General features: G+C 36.2%; 2 protein-coding genes across 23 annotated transcripts; both read right to left on the bottom strand.

Moving 5' to 3' along the window:
• Positions 1-351: 351 nt before the first annotated feature.
• Positions 352-729, bottom strand: LOC148878747 (uncharacterized). The gene has a single exon (XM_088973237.1). It carries the CDS (start codon positions 727-729, stop codon positions 352-354), a length of 378 nt encoding a protein of 125 aa, XP_088829363.1.
• A 7274-nt stretch (positions 730-8003) lies between these two features.
• Positions 8004-18132, bottom strand: LOC148878746 (uncharacterized). 22 transcript variants are annotated; one of them, XM_088959630.1, is made up of 7 exons: positions 17910-18027; positions 17183-17259; positions 16802-16887; positions 12574-12812; positions 12451-12493; positions 9091-9183; positions 8004-8424 (listed from the first exon to the last, which is right to left on the bottom strand). In XM_088959630.1, the coding sequence occupies exons 4-6, from the start codon at positions 12805-12807 to the stop codon at positions 9110-9112; spliced, it is 351 nt and encodes a 116-aa protein (XP_088815756.1). In that variant the 5' UTR covers positions 12808-12812; positions 16802-16887; positions 17183-17259; positions 17910-18027; the 3' UTR covers positions 8004-8424; positions 9091-9109. The 22 variants fall into 22 exon arrangements, with proteins under 22 accessions (XP_088815756.1, XP_088815763.1, XP_088815713.1 ...); XM_088959637.1 differs by having other exon boundaries at positions 12574-12807; XM_088959587.1 differs by lacking the exon at positions 16802-16887 and having other exon boundaries at positions 12574-12843; positions 17910-18039.
• Positions 18133-20917: the final 2785 nt, after the last annotated feature.

Below are 20917 nucleotides of genomic sequence, written 5' to 3'. Positions count from 1 at the left end.
AAACATGAGTGTAATGCAAAAATCCAGGAAAAGTATCATTATAGGATATTTAATTATCATTGTGCAACAATCATGGTTAACCTTGTTCCCCTTCTGATCAGGTTTGCCTTGGTGAGACACCTATTTAGAGATGCTATTGCTATCCACACTAGATCATTAACTTTCGAGGGGGAGAGGGTTCCAAATCCTGGAAGCAGGAACTGGACCAAAACTGCAAACCATCAACTTGTAAGCAAAATATTTAACACTAAAGAGGCCATCTGTAGACCAGATCCAGGTCCAACCATCCTCCAAGCTGGTGTTCACCTCCTGACCCAACAGCAGGAGTAAATTGGCAAAGTTTTCAAACTGTCAGTCCTTAAAGCTTCTCCAAAAGGGAGGATTCCAGACCACACTCCCCGTGAGCTCATAACAGTCAACCACCAATGCATCCTGATCAACTGCCGGCTGGAATAGCTGAGGAACAACCTCAGCAAGAGGACAGTCAGTACACCAGGGGTCATTCCAGAAAACCAGTCTGCCACCATTTCCCAAAATTGGCTTGAGACATCTGCTAAAATTGGGAAGCAGCTCCATAATTTTCTTCCAAAGTGAACAGCCCAGGGAGGAAGGAGAGGAAGTGGTTATCCAATTTCCTCTATCCACACCATACTTAGCAGCAATTAGGCCTCTCCACCAACCATCTCTGTCAACCCCAAACCTCCAAAGCCACTTGCCAAGCAAAGCCATGCTAAAAAACTTTAGTCTCCAAACCCACAAACCCCCTTGATCCACAGGGGAGCAAATTTGATCCCAACTTACTAAATGGACCTTTTTTTTTCCTCTTCCCAACCCTTCCACAGAAAATCTCTCTGCAGCTGATAGAACCCAGATTCAGCACCATGCTCATCATTAAAGGCTTTGGTTGGGACACCATGATTTAGAAAATGGAGACATACGGGTTGTATAGCAGAAAAGAAAGTCACAGCTTCCATGGATGGGCATGCCTCTTCTCCAATTTACTAATCAATCACCATAAACCTTGTACCCATTCCAACTGATGGGTCAAATCATGCAGCAGGTTTTGATTTTGAAAATTTTCAAGAAAAAGTAACAGAATCAACCATAAAGACAATGGAATGGAGTCTCTCAAAGGGAACCTATGTTTGGGTAAGCCTGGTGTAGGGGATCATTATAAGGGAATCAGAGTAGAATCTGAAGATGAGAGTAGTGAGATTTAATCTGTTTCTGGTTTTTGTATGATGGCAGATTGTAAAGTTTGGACTTTTCCTCACTTTTAATAAAGCTACAAAGTACTGTTGCTCATAAAAAGGGCCGTTATGGCATTTACTAGCTAAAGCAAAGCCTTCTAGCACATTGGATGATTGTGTGGATAAGTTTCCTAGAGATTGCACTATGATATGTAAGACAACATCTGAACTAAAGATCCTTTTTCACATGGAATAACATGTCCAATGCAGCTAGAACAAAATCCAGACATAGTAATACATGAGACCAAATGATCTACCACTATCAAGTAAAAATAATATGTTTACCTCTATCAAATGATAAACCAGAAGTTGTAACTAAGTAGCATATGGCTGTTATGACGCTACTATAGACAGAATGGATGTACCTAAAGCATCCAGTAAACCAATAGCAAATGCTTGAATGTGAAATGTGTACCCATTGATATCATTGTTACTGAAGCTTCTTAAACATAACAGGTATCAGAACTTGACACCGGTAAAGCAACAAATTTTCATGACATAGTTCATTTAAAATATTAAAACCAAGTCCTGCATAATTCAACCTCCTATAAGTTAAAAAAAAAGCAATGAAAATGGATTTTTGGATATCTGGTGCTTCTTGTGTATAATGATTTGATCTGTAGTTAGGTATTATGTTACATATAATATTTACTTCTTTCTTGATAAATATTTTATGATATACTTTTATTCTCTTTGATGTTATGTGCTGGTTCTTTTACTAATTGCCAAAAATGATTGCTGGATTGCCAAAGTTTGTCCCTGTAAATTCAAGAGACATAGAAGCTGCAATCAGTGAGATTGATTGCCCATTGATGATATTGCTGCAATTTGCCTCTTGGTAATTTTGAACCACTTCCGCTTTGTTTGTTATAGGGAATGATAAAGAACTCATTTGTTCTTCTATAAATGTGCATATGTACAACTTTCATGATGCCAAGAACATATCTATGATGAAAGTGGTGTTGATGTTGATGGTGATAGAAAGACTGACACGTGGAAGCCCATTAGTTATTCTTTCTCCCCTACCCCAACTGACATTGAGGACCACATGAGCAGGCCTCTCCTTTCTTCCCTACCCCTACCAAGTATTGTCCTTTATTGATTCTCTCTCCTCTTTCTCAACAAAAATAGTTATTCTTGATTGAATAAAAGCATTATGATTCTCAAGAACCAAGCCTTCTCCTTTATTGCCTTAGGTGATGGTCTGAAAGCAGAATAAAAGGAGGTAAAGTATTAATTGTACTTCAAGAAATGCCTACTCTCCGGTTTTAGTGGTAAAACCACAAAGGCAAGATCATTGAAAATATTCTAATATTTTTATATTAGATAAGTAACTAAGATCTCAACTCAATAAAGCCTAATCCAAATTATACGGGGTTGGTTGCACAAATGCTGTTTTGCCTTTCCACTCCATTTAATGCCATATACTCAACTCAACAAAGCCTTATCCCAACTATATGGTATATGGGGTCAGATATTTATTGCCATATCCATAGTTAACTTGTGAATCATAAATCATTTTTGACTACCTCAATTTGTGTTCGTTTTAGCCTCCCCATAGCTCTTCTTGATCCTTCAACTTGCATAAGATCACTTATTCACATTAGTCCATAGTTGGTCTTTTATACACATCCAAACCCCCTTTAGTTGTGTTACCTCCATAGACTAGTTGATCCTCTCCAAGCCAGAGTCATGGTATATCAGTTGGCACATTTAATTACTGACAGGATTGTATTTTATGTACCAATCATAGCTGGCAGTTCAGGAAATGGTGCTGGTATAGTTTCTACTAATACTGTAATTAGCACTTTTATAACTTGTTTTTATTGCTGAATGGAGTGAGAAATTAATTTTATATACAGTAGGTAAGCCTTACAGCTTCTCGTTGTTCACTAACTTAGACGCTGTTTGGCAAGTCATTCTAATAGATTATAGATCTTTCAAAAGCTCAGTGGATCAAAATACCTGCAGAGTTTTTGAGAGCTCTTCCATACAGATAAATCTTCAATACATATTTTGGTCAGAAGTTATGGCCTAAAGACATATAACAAGACAGACAAAATATACACTTCCAATTTTTCTCTACACAATCATACATGTCATAGAGGCCAGACTCACCAGTTAGTGTTGCAAACCTATGGAATATGGGTCCAAAATTAACCCATTTGGATGGCAATTTTTTGAGAGAAAGGATAACTTATATTTCATTCAGAAAAAAGGAAGTACATGAGATAATGTTCAGCTGAGAAATGAAAAAAATAAAAGCCTCATAGAACAATACAGACAGAGAACTCTCACTATACAAGCAATCCAAATGAGCACCAGATTTAGCTAGACCATCAACAAGAGAACTAAGTTCCCTAGGAATCCAACACAGGTTTGCATTCATAGAAGATAAAAGTCTCTAGCTTCAGCTAGGTAATCTCGAGGGACCTCCCTCTTTTCTCCTAACCACTTGATAGTGGTAGGATGACATTTTTATTTTTTAATCATCAGACCTGTTTGGATGACAATGACCACCCAATCAAATTTCCTTACTGGAGGATCCACCATGATTTCTTGGTTGTCCATTAGAAGGCTGAACGGCATTTTTATTTTTTAATCATCAAACCTTGTATCACCTTTTTTTTTAAGGGTAAGTGGGAAAATCCCTGGTTCACGAGCATGAGAACATAGCTTAGGCCTTAGGCTCTTAAAGAAGCCACTTTGTGTGAAAATTGTTGTGGGTAAGGTCCATATCAAGTCTACCCCTCCCAAGACTCTAGATATCTGGACCCAACATTAGGTAATGGTCCTTAAACCCCGTATTGCTCTTTTGATCAAAATGATCTCAAGTGGGCAGAATAATGCTCTGGAAAAGTCCCCTGTATATGTGTTCCATGTTGCCATTTATAACTGTGTATGTAGGATGTATTACTCCTTTAATTCTTGATTCAAGTATTTCTTCTCTTATTCTAGATTAATTTATTTATTTTTTCGTTGTGCAACAGTTGCTGCAGCTTTTTCACCTCTTGATTAATTGCAGGAGCACTAGCTGGTTCTGTTATTGTGACTCTTGCATCTTCTATAACTTAAAATTTCACCTACTACGCACTCCAAGTGTTAACCAGCTAGCTAGCTTTCTGGATTGTATACTGTACTATTCTTATCGGAGAAGGTAAGCTTAACTAGTATCAAAGCACATTGTCCATACATAGCTAGTATCAAAGCTTAACTAGTCATATAGCCCACATACTTGTATTGTATACTGTACTAGTATCAAAGCTTAACTAGTCATATATCTTGTGAACAAACATAATCATACTAATGTAATGAAATGATCAAAGGGGATATCGAATAGCATTCGGGACTCACTAACTACCAATGAATGAGAAAAAAAAAAAAGATAAAAGGAGGGAAAATGGAGAGAACGACAGAAGGAATGTTACCTTCTCCTCTCTTGCTCGAACGGACAAAGATCAGTGGTGCTTGCTTGAAATTTCCTCCTCAAACACAAAGGGATTTTCCTTTCTTCGAAGAATAAAATCCTAGCTAGCTACCTTGCACGAACCCTAACTATGAAAATTTTCTTTCTCGTCCTCTCTTAGAAGAACAAAAGCTGTGCTAGCTACCTTGCACGAGCCCTAACTATGAAAATTTTCTTTCTCGTCCTCTCTTAGAAGAACAAAAGCTGTGCTAGCTACCTTGCACGAACCCTAACCATTTTTCTTTCTTGTGAAGAACCTTGTCGACAGAACCTTCTCGTGAAGAACTATGCAAATTTGTCGACAGAACCTTGTCTTCTTCAAGTTTGTCTTCTCGTGAAGAACTCTTTTCGCGCGGGAGAAAAGAGTTTTCTCTGCAATCCTTTGCGATACTCCCCAAGTTTGTCTTCTTCCAAAAGAGAAATTTCTGGTCGACAGAACTTTGTATTCGCGCAGGAGAGCAGATTTTTGTCTCCAATAATCTCCAAGTCTTCTTCCAAATGAGAAATTGGCTGTCAAGTTCTTGTCGATAGCCTTCGTCTTCGCGCGGGAGATTGGGAGAAAAGATTTTTCCCTCCCCGCGTAACCGCGTTTCTCAAGATTAAACCAGTTTAATACCGGTTTGATTTTGATTTATTATAAAATCTGGCGAACAGACCGCTGTGGCAGGTTTTAAAATGAATGTAGGCGACCTCAGATATTCCTATAGCAGCGGTCAGAAAGACCGCCGGCTTTGACCGTTTTTCTTGTAATGTTCTGATTATCAATTTAATTTTGTGGAACATGTACAGATAGTCAAGCCTGTTTTGATGCTCAGTTCAGGAATTTTAGTGGAATTTTACCTTCCGTATATGTTTTGTCTTGAATATTTGTTGGTTCAAAATCCATGGAAATTTTGATGGTTCAGTTCCCAAACCATTCATTCAAAATATAATCATTGTTTGGTAAATAATTTCCACATTGTTAATAAAATTTTCAAAATTCTATCAACCTTATGACTCAGTATGTATTTACTAATTCTTATTTGCAAGTAAGTTTTTTATTTTACAATTTACATCCAAGATATCCATTAGGCAAGTCAAGCTGAACTAATATTTTAGTTGCTTATTGTGAAGTGCTTATTCTGTAATTTGTTCTTCTAGTAAATGGAACTATTGAAGATAAAAATGGGAGTTAGGTTGTCTTTGAAGTGTTCTCTTAGTAAGTCCAAACACTTTGTGAAAGTGAAAACAGGTAATGCACCAGCTGCCTAGTCCTTTCTGATATTATCATTGTTGTTGTGGGACCTGAGAAGTCTGGGTTATCATACCACTACCATTTATTCAGCACAAATCTTATGAAGAAATTGGAGCTGACAACTTAAAAGTATTCCATGGAGCAGTAGAGCTAGGTTGATTTGAGTTCCCAACTCATCTTCATCTGTGAAATAAGTTTATCTCTATTAATTCACCAGCTATTTATGTTGGGCATTATATACAAGTATATAAACAAATGTTTTTTCAATGGATATTTTGCATTTGAAGTATCTTAAGCTTCTTAGTTCAATGCATATGAGGTGATGAAATGCAGAATGCTGTTTCTGGGCTGAACAGAGGTCTTACTGCAAATGAAGATCTTAAAAAAGCAGATGATGCCGCCAAGGAGCTTGAAGCTGTAAGAGGGCTTGTTGACCTATCAACCAATAATCTTGATAAACTCCAAGGGAGATGGAAGTTAATCTACAGCAGTGCATCCTCATCTCGTACTCTAGGTGGGAGCCGTCCTGGCCCTCCTGTAGGGAGGCTTCTGCCCATAACTCTTGGTCAGGTCTGTCTAATATATATAATCTCCTGCTTGTTTCTGTTGTCCCTCCTAATTATCATCAACTAATAGCTGAAGAATGTTGCATCATATTGGCAAGTTTTATTTAATGGATAAAAGAAATAATATTCAAATGTACAAAGGTTTCCTTATAACTCTAGGTGGATGTAACAGCTACATTAGCACACAAATTTGAACTCATAGGTTGGTTTTCTCTACTTATTGTGCTCAGTTTTGTTGTCCTTGTTTCCCAAGTTTCTTAATTAGAGTTTAAAAAAGAAGGGCGGTTGCAAGCAATAATGAAGTTTGTGATCATGAATTTATTTGGTCGATTTAATTAATATTTGGTCATTTAGTTTAATTGGTTCTGTAAATTGGGGGAGGAGAGGTAGATGACTTGGCCAATTCACTGACGGGCAAGTGATAGATATGATGATTGGAACCCTGGCCACCTGGCAAATTTGCTTGTGAATCCCCTGTAACTTTAATTTCATTTATGTATATGCTTTGCTTTTGCATTTTATTTCATCACAAGTTCATTATTGGTACTGGGAGAAATAATATTTTAATTTTGTAGACAGCCTGTGCTGTCCACAGGCTCTTCATGCAGCCAACACATTAATTATATAGTTAATTCATACGGCCATGATGACTTAGCATTGTTACCGTTGCATGGAATTCGTATAACTAGAGCCTAGTAGAGAGAGCCGCTGGACAGCATAGCACAGGTTGTTGAACCTTGAATGTAAACAGCCAAACTACTTTCAATTCCACTACTGGTGACTCATATCTATACCATCAGAAATGCATTAAAGTAGGTAATTAATGGGAATAAACATTATCAATGGCCAGGATTATTTTGAGCTTAGGGAATTGGGTTAACCCAATTTTGAGTTTCAATTGTATTTAGATCATGCATGGTTATATTTAAGATTATATATCCAGCTATCTGGGGTTAAGAGGCAGCTGTCATTATCATGAAACCAATTAATGTATTGGTGCTGATGGATATCGATTCTCTTAACTAGGAATATAAATTGTGCACATTATGAATCCATGACCTGAACAGGATCAGTAAGCTAGAAAATGGTAGACCCATTTAGAATATATAAAGTCATACATTAATTACACAAACTTTTCAATTTAGGATTGTTAAGAGGCTATACATCTGATGAACTCATCACTAAAATTCTCCTTAATTTATAGCTTTTGAGGCTACACTACCAACATGCTTCTTGTTCTGCCGCCTTGACTCAATAACCAAACAATGCTTCAATGAATCTTGACCATTCAGGGTCAGGGAGCGTTTTAATTTCTTGAATAATTCTCAGAATTAATCACTGCAATATCTCAACCCCCGAACCCACCATTTTCTGAAACCAGTAATTCTCAGAATCGCTTCACTTTAAGGGGCCAGACATTCAAACTGGACTAACACAGTGCTGAACCATGAATGGCTTGTTAAAATTAAGGCTTATAGAAATCTAGATCGAGTAAATGAATCAAAATATATTAAATTTGTAATCGATCTTGTAAGTACAACACGAAAAAGCAATGCAAGACGCTTCATGAGCTAGAAATGTTAGAAGCATAAAATAAATATTAAATAACATTTTCCCTTACTCAAGTCAGCCTACATAAATTTCGTTGCTTAATTTGCTAAACCTAGCTATGTGCTTAATTTTAAACTGCAAAGTAAATAAAATTGGCAACAGCTGTACGTGTCTGTGGCAGGACTTAGCTGCAACATCAAATAGAATCTGAGCCGAACTACATATATTTAACGATTAAATCACTTGAACTTGTGATTCTGGTCGGTTTTCTATTGTTTTCTGTCTCAGCTGGAATGTACCTCCAACAACGCTTGTGAACCCCACTTATTTTCTTGGGAGCATCTGCAGATGGAATGCCTGCATTGCAATCCCAAAAGTTAAGCATATTAATTCTTCAGGAGGCCTGAGATATATCAAACTGTAAAACAAATCAATAAGAATGAAGCATAAAAGTGGGCACATCATGAAATATGTAAAGCTTACTAAAATTAGCATTGAATGATGTGATGCAATATCCCATGCATATATACTTTATTACAGAACAGTAATGCATTTATTTCATCACCCCAAATATATATTGAAACCAAAATGCAATTTCTTTCCCTTTCTCTAGCTAGTGTCTTGTTGTTTTTACTTTAATGAAGGGTGCCTCATTGCCCCTAGTTTACCAAGAAAGTATTAAAATATTCTAAGCTTGATATGTTACACCAAGAAAACCATAAAGCATTTTCAGCTCAGTTTCTTGATTGTGATTTCCTGTGACATGGATGTCATGTCCACAAGTTTCCAGCACATCAGCATCTAGAATCATGGCATAGGGGTACTGCCATAAACAAATAGTAAGGTGTTCCAGGGATAGGTTATGTTGGGTGAAGTAGTGATGGAGATAACACAGTAATAGATTTCAATAATCACTGCACAAGTTCATTTGTTAGCTAATTAAGGCTTTGTGTGTAACCAGAGTGTGAACAACTTTAGTTGGGTTTTCTACTGATAAAGCATTGTAAAATTATCTTATTTTACCTTGCCTTTTCTAGGAGGGCTATTGGGCCAAAACTTGCCGTGCAAAAAGGTGATACAGAAATGCAATGAACCACTTGTACATGGAGCTAACACCTGAACCATCACACGTGAAAATTGTGAATAAACAGGATATGGAATCGTTGGGCCGAATGGGCCTTACTGTTTTTATTTCTTTTAAGTAGTGTTTAAGTTTATGTTTGTTGGTTATGGGCCTTCGTTATGGGCTTTTTTGCTCTTTAATATTTCTTTAGGCTCAGTTTGGAAAGAGTACAAATGCAAATATGTACAGCATAAATACATAGAAAATTATACAAAATATAAGGTTTTGCACTCTACATATTTTCATTTGTACTCCTTCCAAACTCAGCCTTGGTGCTGGCCGCCTCATTAAGGGCACTCAGGTAATTGTACTTAATTTTAGAATTAAGTAAATAAAAGAGATCAAGGGGCTAGAGAGAGAGAGAGAGAGATGTTCGTACTCTTCTTTTCTCTCTTCCCTTCTCTTCTTCTTCTACAGCTTACTGCTGAAACCTCTTTCTTCTTCTTTCTCTTTCTTTCTTTCTTTTCCTATATTTTTCTGAATTACTGCATGTGTATTTCTCGACTACAACATTATTAACCTCTAGACAAATAAACAAGCAAATAATACATGAGAACACATCTGCCAGTTGGGTAGTTCAACTGGAAAAACGGTTGGGCACCCCAAGAAAGGGCCCAGATGTTCCTCTTGCTACCCCATATTCATGGGACATACTCCAGTTTACAAACCACATGACCAAAACAAATCCTTCTTTATGGATTTTAAGTTAAAATACCAAAACCTTTGAGATTTACTTTTATCACTTGGCAAAAACTCCAAAACATGGATATTGAAAGGTGAAAAAACATGTGGCCTCTCAAGATAGTTTGACATGCAGATCAGCCGACAGCTACAGAATTTCCTACCTGCCAGAATTATGTGGGTCATCTAACTAGATTCTCTACTTGAGCTTCACTGCTCTGAGAGTAAAACCAGCATTCTCATTCTTGTGAGCCTAAGATTTTACAATTGCACTAAGCAATGGCCCCTTCACATGGTAATGCAAAATTTATACATTGTAATTTGTAAATTGTCTGCCATCATCTATATGTATCATAAAATGTAAGCACAGTCAACATGATTTTTGAAATCATCCCTAGACAGTTTGGACAAAGTTTTGAAGAAAATAATGATTATTAAGGACGGCAGTCTGGAAGAAAGTAGATTAACTTAGGCTGTGTTTGGTTTGAATGAAAAGGTAGGGAAAGGAAAGGAAAGGTAGGGAAACCCATACAAGGTTTGTAAAGGTTTCCCTACTTTTTCCTTTAAACCAAAAATACCCTTAATGTTTAAAAAATCATAAAGCTTCATGTCTCTTCTGAATTTATTTAGCTATTGTTGAATTTGATATATAAAGTTTAATTGTAATAACAAAGATTATGCTATGGAACCCAGCCAATGGCCTCACTTGACATCTTTGAATAGACTAGGTCCAGCCCTCTTTTGTTGAGTCTATCGGGTTGTCTAACCAAGTGGAAGTTGTTGCATATGCTCATCAGGAGGCCTTGGAACCTACCAAGTGCTAAGCCAACAAAAAGAACTGACATTCTAAGATTGATATAACTTCTGAGTAAACTTTGGAGAATATGTGGAGGCCATTTTAGGATTCTTTGTTTCATAAAGAGACATGATCCTCCACCATCACATAATTAATGTATAAACTCAACACATTATTCCTGGTTCTTACCAGACATTAATAATTAGTCACTAGTTAGTCCTTGACCTTTTAGGGCCTGATCAAAATCAAATCTTACAGTCATTTAACAACCCAGAACAAGAATAAGCATCAAAGTAAGCACAAAAGGGCTAATCACAGACAAAGATTTAATAATCTCTGAGAAACCCCTCCTGATTACTTATTCTAAAAGAAACTTGAGCTTTTATAAAACTTATTTACTTTCTTCATTACAGTCATTTAACAACCCAGAACAAGAATAAGCATCAAAGTAAGCACAAAAGGGCTAATCACAGACAAAGATTTAATAATCTCTGAGAAACCCCTCCTGATTACTTATTCTAAAAGAAACTTGAGCTTTTATAAACTTATTTACTTTCTTCATATCTTGTAACCAAAGTTCAAACCTCAGATTCTTAGTGGAACCTAAAGCTCACCCACTACATCAACCATGAGAACATGTTCCCAGTATAGCATATGCACAAAATAACTTACTATCCCAACTACTCAGGATTGATTACATTAATGATGTTCCACCATTCCACTCTATCAATGAAAATATCTATGTATAAAGTTATTTATCTGAATGTGGAACAACTTGATTATAAGTCTCATAATGCCACCTTTTTGCTTTTTTATGGATAACAGTAAGAATTTATTAATATAAAGTGAAAAAATAAGATATGTACAATGCAATCAGTATCCCTTGAGGGTATTCTATCCACATCCCTTACCAAACATACTCTGTTTTATAGAAATCAGAAAGTCAGATTACAACTGAACCCAATACATTTGTACCCCATTAACCCCTTGCTTGGCTAGACTGTATGCCAACCCATTCGCTGATCTATGAACCCACTAAAATCCTACCACCCTCCCATTAACTAGTTGCCCAATCCTTCCACGTTGTTCTTTACCTGACCCACTACCATCCTTCAGTTTCCTTCCACCAATAAGCTTTCCAAGTGCTTTGGCCATTTTCGGCCCTTGTAGAATTGCCTCGAATTTCAGCTTTTTTTTTCAAGAAAGGTATAGTAAAATGCATTGGTATCAAAGGCATGGTCCTCTACGCAATGAGAGACTGGACATGACATCCAATCAGGGACCCCCAAAAAAGCCCACCCTCAAAAGGGAAAAGTATCCTTTCCAAATGCACTATGGACAGACAGACAGACAGCCCTTTAAGAATCCTACTGCTGCATTAATCACCACTGATTCTGATGCCACCTTCTGCATTAATCACCATTAGTCACCTTTTTCCTATTGGACCTGAATAAATTGGTAAAATCTCCCTTTTTCATTTCTGAAAATCCCCCCAACATCTGATGGGTCAGAATTCCCTAGGGAACAACCATCAAATTTTAACTTGACTAGATCGGCTGCAGATGGTTGCCATAATGGTTGAGGGATTTCAAGTCTCATAATGCCATCTTAAAACCACCACAAAGAAAAAGATTTTTTTTTGAATAAAGTTAACTAATTTCACCACAAAGAAAAAGATAGCACATCTAGAACTACAATACACATCACAAAATTAAAAAAAAAAAGGCTCAATTGCCTTCTTTATGAAGTAGTTTACAAGTAAAAATACAGATAGGGGGCTCACCATTTTTGTAGACAACTCCCCATGCCTTACCATGTCGACCATCCTACAAGAAAGGAAACCACACAATCCTAAGATAATGATTCATGAAAAGAAACATAACTGAAAAGGCTCTGAAAAAGGAACCTTGTAGAGATTGATCTTAGTAATCTGGTAAGACACCCCAGTCCAGTGAGTCTTTGCCATCTGATATCCAATTCCCCAATTGGGAAGAAACTGAGCAACTTCAAATAGGTTCTTCTTCATTCTGCATTTGAATTTCTTTGCTACACTTGTTGCTGCAGTTGATGAAGGAACAGAAGTACTGAAGCTTCTAATAACAGTGAACGGACGCTTGAAGAGAGCAAGTGTTTTCTCCATCTACTCTGGCAATTGTCGTTTAAAGGAGTTTGAGACCTTCCCTTTCAAATTTCCCCTTTTTCTAGTTAATTTAATCATGTCATGATCACTAAACACAGATGCATCATGCATGATTGCAAGCGTAAACATACACAGAGTAATGTATGCATAACTATGTATTTATGTATTGACATAAGCCACTTTCATGTAACCTGTCTATTTACCAAAAAAACCTACACCTAAAAAAGTATTTTACTGTCAAAAAATACTAAGAAACCGTTTAATTTTTGTCTTATTTCTTGCTTCAGAGTATTAGAAATACGTTCAAAATTAATTTATTTTCTGGATTGACAAAATGAGACCACAAAGAATTACTGCATCTTGTTAGGGAATGCTGGAAGACCACTTGAATTTCTGTTAAGTAATTTTTGGTTTGATTTATAATTCAAATTTCAAAGGACCCTAACAAGTGAGCACATGAGGTTGAATCCACCACTCCAAGGTTCCTACCAATTAGACTCTTATGTAGAGCCTACAATTCAAAAGCTCCAGTGAGTACATTAACCGTCTGCTGTATTCTTATGAAAAAAATATGCCCACTTAATAATTTAACTGGGACATACAGAAGGGTACATCATATAAACTCTATAGGAATATGCATACAATGATAATTTTATGATAGTTTCTTTTTCCCACATGAACTGATATGTACAGGCCAAAGAAAATAAAGCAAGAAACATGGACAAGATAACAGTCAAACCAAGCAATCCACCAAGACCTTGCTTGCCCAAGTTGTTTTAAGGTTTAGTTCAGGAAATACCTTGGATTCAACTAAACCTCATGCATTTTTTTTTCTTTTATTTTTCTCCACAGGAGAGGGGGCTACATCTTTTACATGTTTTTTGTAAATAAATATGATCCAGTTGCCAAAAGATGCAGACATACAAAAGCTTCCATATTAATAAGTTGCCAAAGGAGATTTGCATGGGTTGGCAATCAAGAAACAATTTATACATAAAATGAGTACAACAACGATTAGGATGTTAAGAAAGACAAGTGGAAAACTAGAGTTGATAGAATTAGAATTTAGAAATGAAAGATCCATGGGAACCTACACGCAGGGCCGGAAATTTCTCTGTAATGTTTTTATCTGCTGAAATTTCTAATGTAAATTTCTGATGTTTTGGGTAAAGCCAAGATGACCTTGTATCTTTGATCTGCTACTTCTGTGGGGATAACTTGTTTTTTCCATTAATGAAATTCTGATAATTATTAAAAAAGGGACCTAGGTGCAGTCCCAATAGGTGAAAGGGAAAGCCCACTGAGATTTTTTCTTCTAATTTGGCAATAGAGTCAGAGAATTTTATTGATTATTAATGATACAAGAATTGACATTCCCCATTGTCCTTCCACTAAGGTGGAAAAAAGGCCACTAACATGATCTCAAATATGTGTAGAAGATCACCAATTGTATCAACAAGAAAGAGCAATCTAATGTAAATTGAGGGCCCAAAAACAGCTAGAGGATACCAGGAGGAACAAAAGTTGAGGTAGTAATGGAGCTAAGAATTCACTATTTAAAAGAAAATATGACTCTTGATAGAGTGGAAATATGAAGATTCACGTAGCTGAACCCAAATAGTTGGGATTGGGATATGACTTTCTTAAGGTGAATAGAGTCAAAACTGAAGGACAACTAACCCTAAACATCTTAAGCACAAAACAATGAAACCCAAATGTTTAATGCATAAAACATGATGGTTGCATTTGGTTTGATGGGAAATAGTGTGAGTAACATTTAACCTTGAAATTTCAGTTTTGTAAGCCTTTTGTTCATGATAGAACACATAAAAAAGTGAAACATAATTCAAAACTTGAGTTAAAACAAAGTGATTGTCAAAAGCAACAAAATACCTGTGCCCATTATATATGAAACTAATATCAACTTCTTGATTTCTCTCTTCATATATTTTCTGTCATTTAACCTGCTCTCCAAAAAGCTAACAGTGTATCTGTTCTACTCCTGAAATAGCCTTCCAATGCAACACTTAATTTCTCAGTCACTTCATACATGATATAACCATTCTTCATCACACTGACCAGCCTTTGCACCTCCTCCTTTCCTCTCTTCACCACAATTTTGCCTCTGGACTTCATCATCATCCTAATGAATATTTCATGCATCCAAGGGGGAAGAGCGATATTTAAGATTTTCATAGAACCAATATAATATATTAAATGGGAAACACAACATTGAAAATAAGGATATTTTAATAGTAGTTATCTGACAAAAAAATAGAGTCAGTTTGTCTGCCTATTAAATTTTTGAGAACTTATGATTCTTTTTTTTTTTTTGATAAACAACAAGAAAATTTTATTAAAAAGGGAAAAAGATGAATACAAACTAAAGGCAGGTGTTAAGATAACATCCCCCAAACCCAACAACTACTTCAGCTAACCGCCTACATCAATGAAGAAACAGGGAGAGAAAACATGAGATTACACTAGCGCAGCAAACACTACTCCAGCCAAGCAGATACTATGCACAGATCAATCTTCCACCTCATCAAACTCATCTGGACCTCCTTCCTCATCCCAAATTTCTCTCCCTAACACTTCAGGAGCCTTTTTCATGCTTTCAAGCTTCCTCTTTCTCTCAAATGCTTCAAAAGCTCTTCTAGTAAAGTCCTCTCCTCCTAAAAAGAACAAGCCCAAAAACTTGCCGATTTCCACCTCTTTGTCAACTAGAGTCTTCAAGCCCACTCCTCTTTTCTTTATTTCCTTACCTCCCGATGTCACTTCAACAGAGAATCGGTCTGTGTTGTTTTTTCTGAACAATCAGACTCTTTCAACTCCACTCTTTGAGAATCCACCAGAGGGGATATCTTTCTAGTCCCTTCAGAAGAGAGCAATGACTCCAGGCACAGATTCTCAAGACTCAGAGGTCCTCTTTTCTTTCGTAAATCCTTCTTTATGATTCATTGAGCATAAAGGTCTACATGAGATAATTTACAAGGGTATACAATATATATTTTGAAGCCCCACCTCTCAACAGCAAAAATTATGTAGGCATAGACCTATGCCCACCTTGGCTAGGTCATCAGCAGTTGGATTACTCTCCATAGTAAAGCATCTAATATCAACAGGAAATGAGGATAGCAGACAACAAAATCCTGATTATTGGTTGAGAGGTGAAATAGAAAACGGAAAGAAAGTTGGGAAAGTTTGTTTCTCGACCAAGTGTCTAAACTCCTTTATCTTCCCATATTTTCTTAATTTAAACTATAAATAAAAGAGCAATATTGGCACCAACTGATGGTGGTTCAGTTGGTAGGATTGTGACTCGTTAGCAGTGAACTGGGATCAAATCCTGCTGCCACCATGATTGGGTGGTTAAGGGGATGGGGGATGGGCTACCCCACATTGCCCCATGAAGCTAAAAAACACAAAAAAAGGAGCAATATTGCCCACCTAGTGATGAAAAACAATTGAGACTTCTCTCCATGGTAAGAATATCCTTGGAACCACTGTTGGAATTACCAATTCTACATCACAACATGTATTTAAATAGAGCAATACAGAGCACAAACATAGGCATTTTTCAAAGTAAATAGGGCTTCCTCTGAAAAAAATCCATTACCCAGTGTTGGTCCCAGCTATCTAGGGTCTTGGGATGGGTAGACTGGATATGGTCCTAACCTTTGGCATTTTCTCACACTGTAGCCACTCTCAAACTTGAATGCATGTTCTCATGCGTGCCAGCCCAAGATCTTGCCATTACACCAAGTAAGGACCCCTATGCATTGTACTTAAGCGAATTACGAACTGCATACCTATGATGGGAGATATGTTGAGTTCACATTTTTGGTTAAGAAACAATATCCTGAATATATATCAGTTATAGGGATTAAAAGATGGTCAGTAAAGATTCTACATGCAGGAAGACATAAACAGGGTACCTCTGAGAAATTATTTAATTCCTATTCTATTTTTCTGTTTAAGGATAAATGATTACAATGAGCTAAAGAAACACTCTGCAGTGTGCACCAACCACTTCCACTTCAATAGATAAACCTGATAAAAGCCTCTCTGTTTCCTTGCCTGGGGGAGAGGGGCATAATGAAAATGGGTAAGTTAGATTTGCTAGAACACACCATCAATACACCACAGAACAACTAAGCAAAAAAAAAAAAAATTACATGTGCTGCTTTCAAATCTCTAAACGAGACCCAAAGTAGACCATAGGTTGTCCGCAATATCTTGTCTACTAGCATCCTTGAATTCAGCATGGGGAGTCCGTGACCACGAGACATACAGGCCTAATCTTTAGAGGGGCATTGATTCTAAACAGCTTGAAGAAAGTTATGTTTGCTATAGGAAAATTCTAGAAGCATACCTTTCCAACTCAAGTTTCTTGACGCATCTAAACAAAAACTTGGGAGTAGAGTTCACTTGAGAGTAGTTGAGTTGACCCTGGAAGTGATGTCATATAGTTTATTTAGTTTGTAATAAATGCAAAATTATTTAAACTAGACTTGATTAATGATATAGTTTATCTTTTGGTAAATTTCAGTATTTTCCTGATAACCCTTAAACTTCCAACAATTTTGCATCGAAGTTTTCATTACAGAATAAACAACATTTAGAAAAATAATTGATACAATGCAACCTGCTCACGTATATACTATATAATCAGTTGAAAACTTATAGCTCAACGTATTATCCCATAAATTAATTACGTCGATAATATATGAATTTTCAACGATATGCAAGGAAAACCTACTATGAGTTTTCAACAAACAAGTTCAAGGCGCTCGGAAAAGAATTCTATAGTTCAAGATTCCAAGGAAGAAAAGAATATTTCACAACTGAGAACCGGAAATGGTTTGAAAGAGCTCGTATATGAGTAAAATTAACGGTTAAAAAGATCCCACCGCAGCTTCCATGCTTCTAGAATTGCCCGACAACAAGGTCTGCGGCGTCGTGAAAAACAGAGAGGGAGAAACCTTCTCTGGGTTCAAAATATAGAGGAATTACATGTTCCCGAATTAAACAAAGCATACATTTGAAAGGGGTTCATAAGTATTCTGAAAATGAGCTCTCTGTCGAAAACGAAACAATACCTGAAACTGAAATAACCTTCAACTCCCCCCGTGCCTTTCCTCTTTGATCTTGGTCTCAATTCTCAAATGCTTCAGGCCCTTGAGGCTTGAGTGAGAGAGATATATTGGAGAGCCGCCGGTTAACTTGTCTACAGTCTACAGGTTACACTCTCCTTTCGTTCCTCCACGGGCGGGGTGCCAACCCGACTCCGAACCGGTTGGATTTTCGGTCTTCAGGCTGAGCGGCTGAGCCTCAGCCCAAAACTTCGGACAGTTTTATTTTTCAGACTTGGCCCAACCCGACTTTTCAGGTAATCTGAGCCCAGCCCAATCATATCCAAACCCTAGTCTAATTGCACATCAGGATATATCATAGAACTAACTCAATGTTTGAAGTCAGAAAATTGGACTGATTGATCCATTACCTAGAACATTAACGGTGGGTCCATTAATATACTAACATATATATTATATGTAAATTTATAATTTATAATTACTAAAATAATGGAACAATTATTAACATTTTTATTTTTATAAATTTTCTGAAATAAGAAATCATTAGTGATATAAATATAAATTAATATATTTGAATGATTCAATTTAATATTATATTCTTGAATATTTTGTAAATAATAAATATGTTTTTTAATGTAAATTAAATTATCAATAAATAATTTATAAAAATATATTAAAATTTTAAGATACATATCATTTACAAATTTATGAATTTTAAATACTAAAGTAATTATTCTTCTGTTAATATTTGTACTTGTATAAATTTTTTTAGATTAAAAATCAATTTTTTATATAAATATAATTTTGATATATTATTTATTTTGTTAGTTTAGAAAATACTCATTTTTAATATTATTCTTTTAATTTTAACTTAAAATTATTGAACATAAACATGTGGTATTTGGTCAGATTGCATATTAATAATAAAATTAATAAGCATTTATTTTATTTCACTAAATATCATAAATTAAAAGGTGACCTAGTGGCTCAAGAAGTTACAAAAAATTGTCTTAGGCGTCGAGACTTGAGTAAAAATCACACTATTCAGCCTTTTTAATTGGAGATGCATGTGTATCGATGTATAATGCCATGTATCGGCCCATATCGATCAATACAATGTCATATACACCAATATTCATGAGTATCGTGCCGATATGCATGACTAGACATATATCGTGCCACTCGTAACATATCTTGTATCTATTCCTTGAGATACCAATATGATACGTTTGATCGTATCAATATTTTAAACCTTCATGTATAAAGGGAAAATCAAGACAGCAACAGAGAGCGCGGAGGAGAAACGCTCCATCAAAACTTGTGTCACAGGTCATACATAGTTATGCATACATTACTCTGTGTATGTTTATGGTTGCAATCATATATGCATGATGCGTCTGTGTTTAGTGATCATGGCATGATTAATTTAACTAGAAAAAGGGAATGTCTTAAACTCCTTTAAATGACAATTGACAGAGTAGATGGAGAAAGCACTTGCTCTCTTCAAGCATTCGTTCACTCTTATTAGAAGCTTCAGTACTTGTATTCCTTCGTCAACTACAGCAACAAGTGTAGGAAAGAAATTGAAACACAAAAAGAAGAACCTATTTGAAGTTGCCCAGCAGTTTCTTCCCAATTGGTGAATTGGATATTAGATGCTAAAGACTCACTCGACTGGAGTGCCTTATTAGATTACTAAGATCAATCATGGTTTTCAAAACTGGATCAGATCGGACAGTCGAACCAGAAAAACTGGGAACCTGTCACATGACCGGTTCCATTTTTTCTCAAAACCATTTTTTCCTTAAAATCATTGATTTTGGTCAGCAAACTGCTGAACCAGCCAATTAATCGTTCGAGCCGTTTGACCCGTTTTGACCGTTTTTCAAAATTTTGAATTTTTATATTTTTTTGTCAAAACAGCCAACCGTTTGACCCGGTAACCGGACCCCTGACCGGTTTGGTCACAAGGTCGGTTTTAAAAACCATGAGATTGATCTCTATGTTTCTTTTCATGAATCATCATCTTAGGATTGTGTGGTTTACTTTCTTGTAGGATGGTAGACATGGTAAGTGGTGAGCCCCCTATCTGTATTTTTACTTGTAAACTACTTCATAAAGAAGCCTTAATTTGTTTTTTTTTTTTTTTTGTTAATTTTGTGGTGTGCAACCTTTTTCATTGTGGTGGTTTTAAGATGGCAAGTTCAAATTTGATGGTTGTTCCCGAGGGAATTCGTTGGACCGATAATTTTGATGTATAACTTACATCGATTATCATTGTAAAGAGAAATGAAAGTGGAGTTAGTTTTATCGACTTTTAGTGTAAAACAACATGTTTACCAAACGTATATAAAATTGAACCAAGGCGTAAAATTTATCCTGATTCAATTTAGACCTAAGGTGCACAAATAAGGGGGGAATTCTCTGGAGATACTCTGTTTAGAAAGAGAAACCCCTTCATGCGCTTCTTCTAGAGCACACCCATCCTCCAATCATGTCCTAGAATGGTGCCCCTGTACAAGATACCCATAATGAGGCGGCCGAGTTTAGAAGGAATATAAATGAAAACATGTAGAGTGCAAAACCTTATATTTTGTATTATTTTGTATGTATTTACATTGTACACATTTGCATTTGTCCTCCTTCCAAATTGAGTCTAAAGAAATAATTAAAGAGGAAAAAAAAGCCCATAACTAAAGTGCATAACCAACAAACGTAAACTTAAAAACTACTTAAAAGAAATAAAAACACAAAGGCCCATCCAGCCCAATGATTCTATATCCTGTTTATTCACAATTTTCACATGTGATAGCTCAGGTGTTAGCTCCATGTGCAAGTGGTTCATTGCATTTCTGTATCATCTTTTTGCATGGAAAGTTTTGGCCCAATAGCCCTCCTAGAAAAGGCAAGGCAAAATAAGATAATTTTACAATGGTTTATCAGTAGAAGAAAACCCAACTAAAGTTGTTCACACTCTAGTTACACACAAAGCCTTAATTAGCTAACAAATGAAC

This window comes from Nelumbo lutea, chromosome 1, assembly GCF_056320005.1.
Source record: "Nelumbo lutea isolate HS-2025 chromosome 1, American lotus-T2T, whole genome shotgun sequence".
Taxonomy (NCBI): Eukaryota; Viridiplantae; Streptophyta; class Magnoliopsida; order Proteales; family Nelumbonaceae; genus Nelumbo; species Nelumbo lutea.
Note: the sequence above shows the minus strand (reverse complement) of the source record. Positions and strands in the feature narration are given on the sequence as shown.

What these genes read in the sequence shown, in the direction of transcription:
- LOC148878747 (XM_088973237.1), bottom strand. Translation starts at nt 729, where the DNA reads ATGGCTTTGCTTGGCAAGTGGCTTTGGAGGTTTGGGGTTGACAGAGAT.
- LOC148878746 (XM_088959533.1), bottom strand. Translation starts at nt 12,807, where the DNA reads ATGGAGAAAACACTTGCTCTCTTCAAGCGTCCGTTCACTGTTATTAGA. An exon ending in CTAAGATCAATCTCTACAAG is followed by an intron (nt 12,494 to 12,573) that starts GTTCCTTTTTCA and finishes CCTTTCTTGTAG; the next exon opens with GATGGTCGACATGGTAAGGC. An exon ending in GGGAGTTGTCTACAAAAATG is followed by an intron (nt 8,425 to 12,450) that starts GTGAGCCCCCTA and finishes ATTGCAATGCAG; the next exon opens with GCATTCCATCTGCAGATGCT.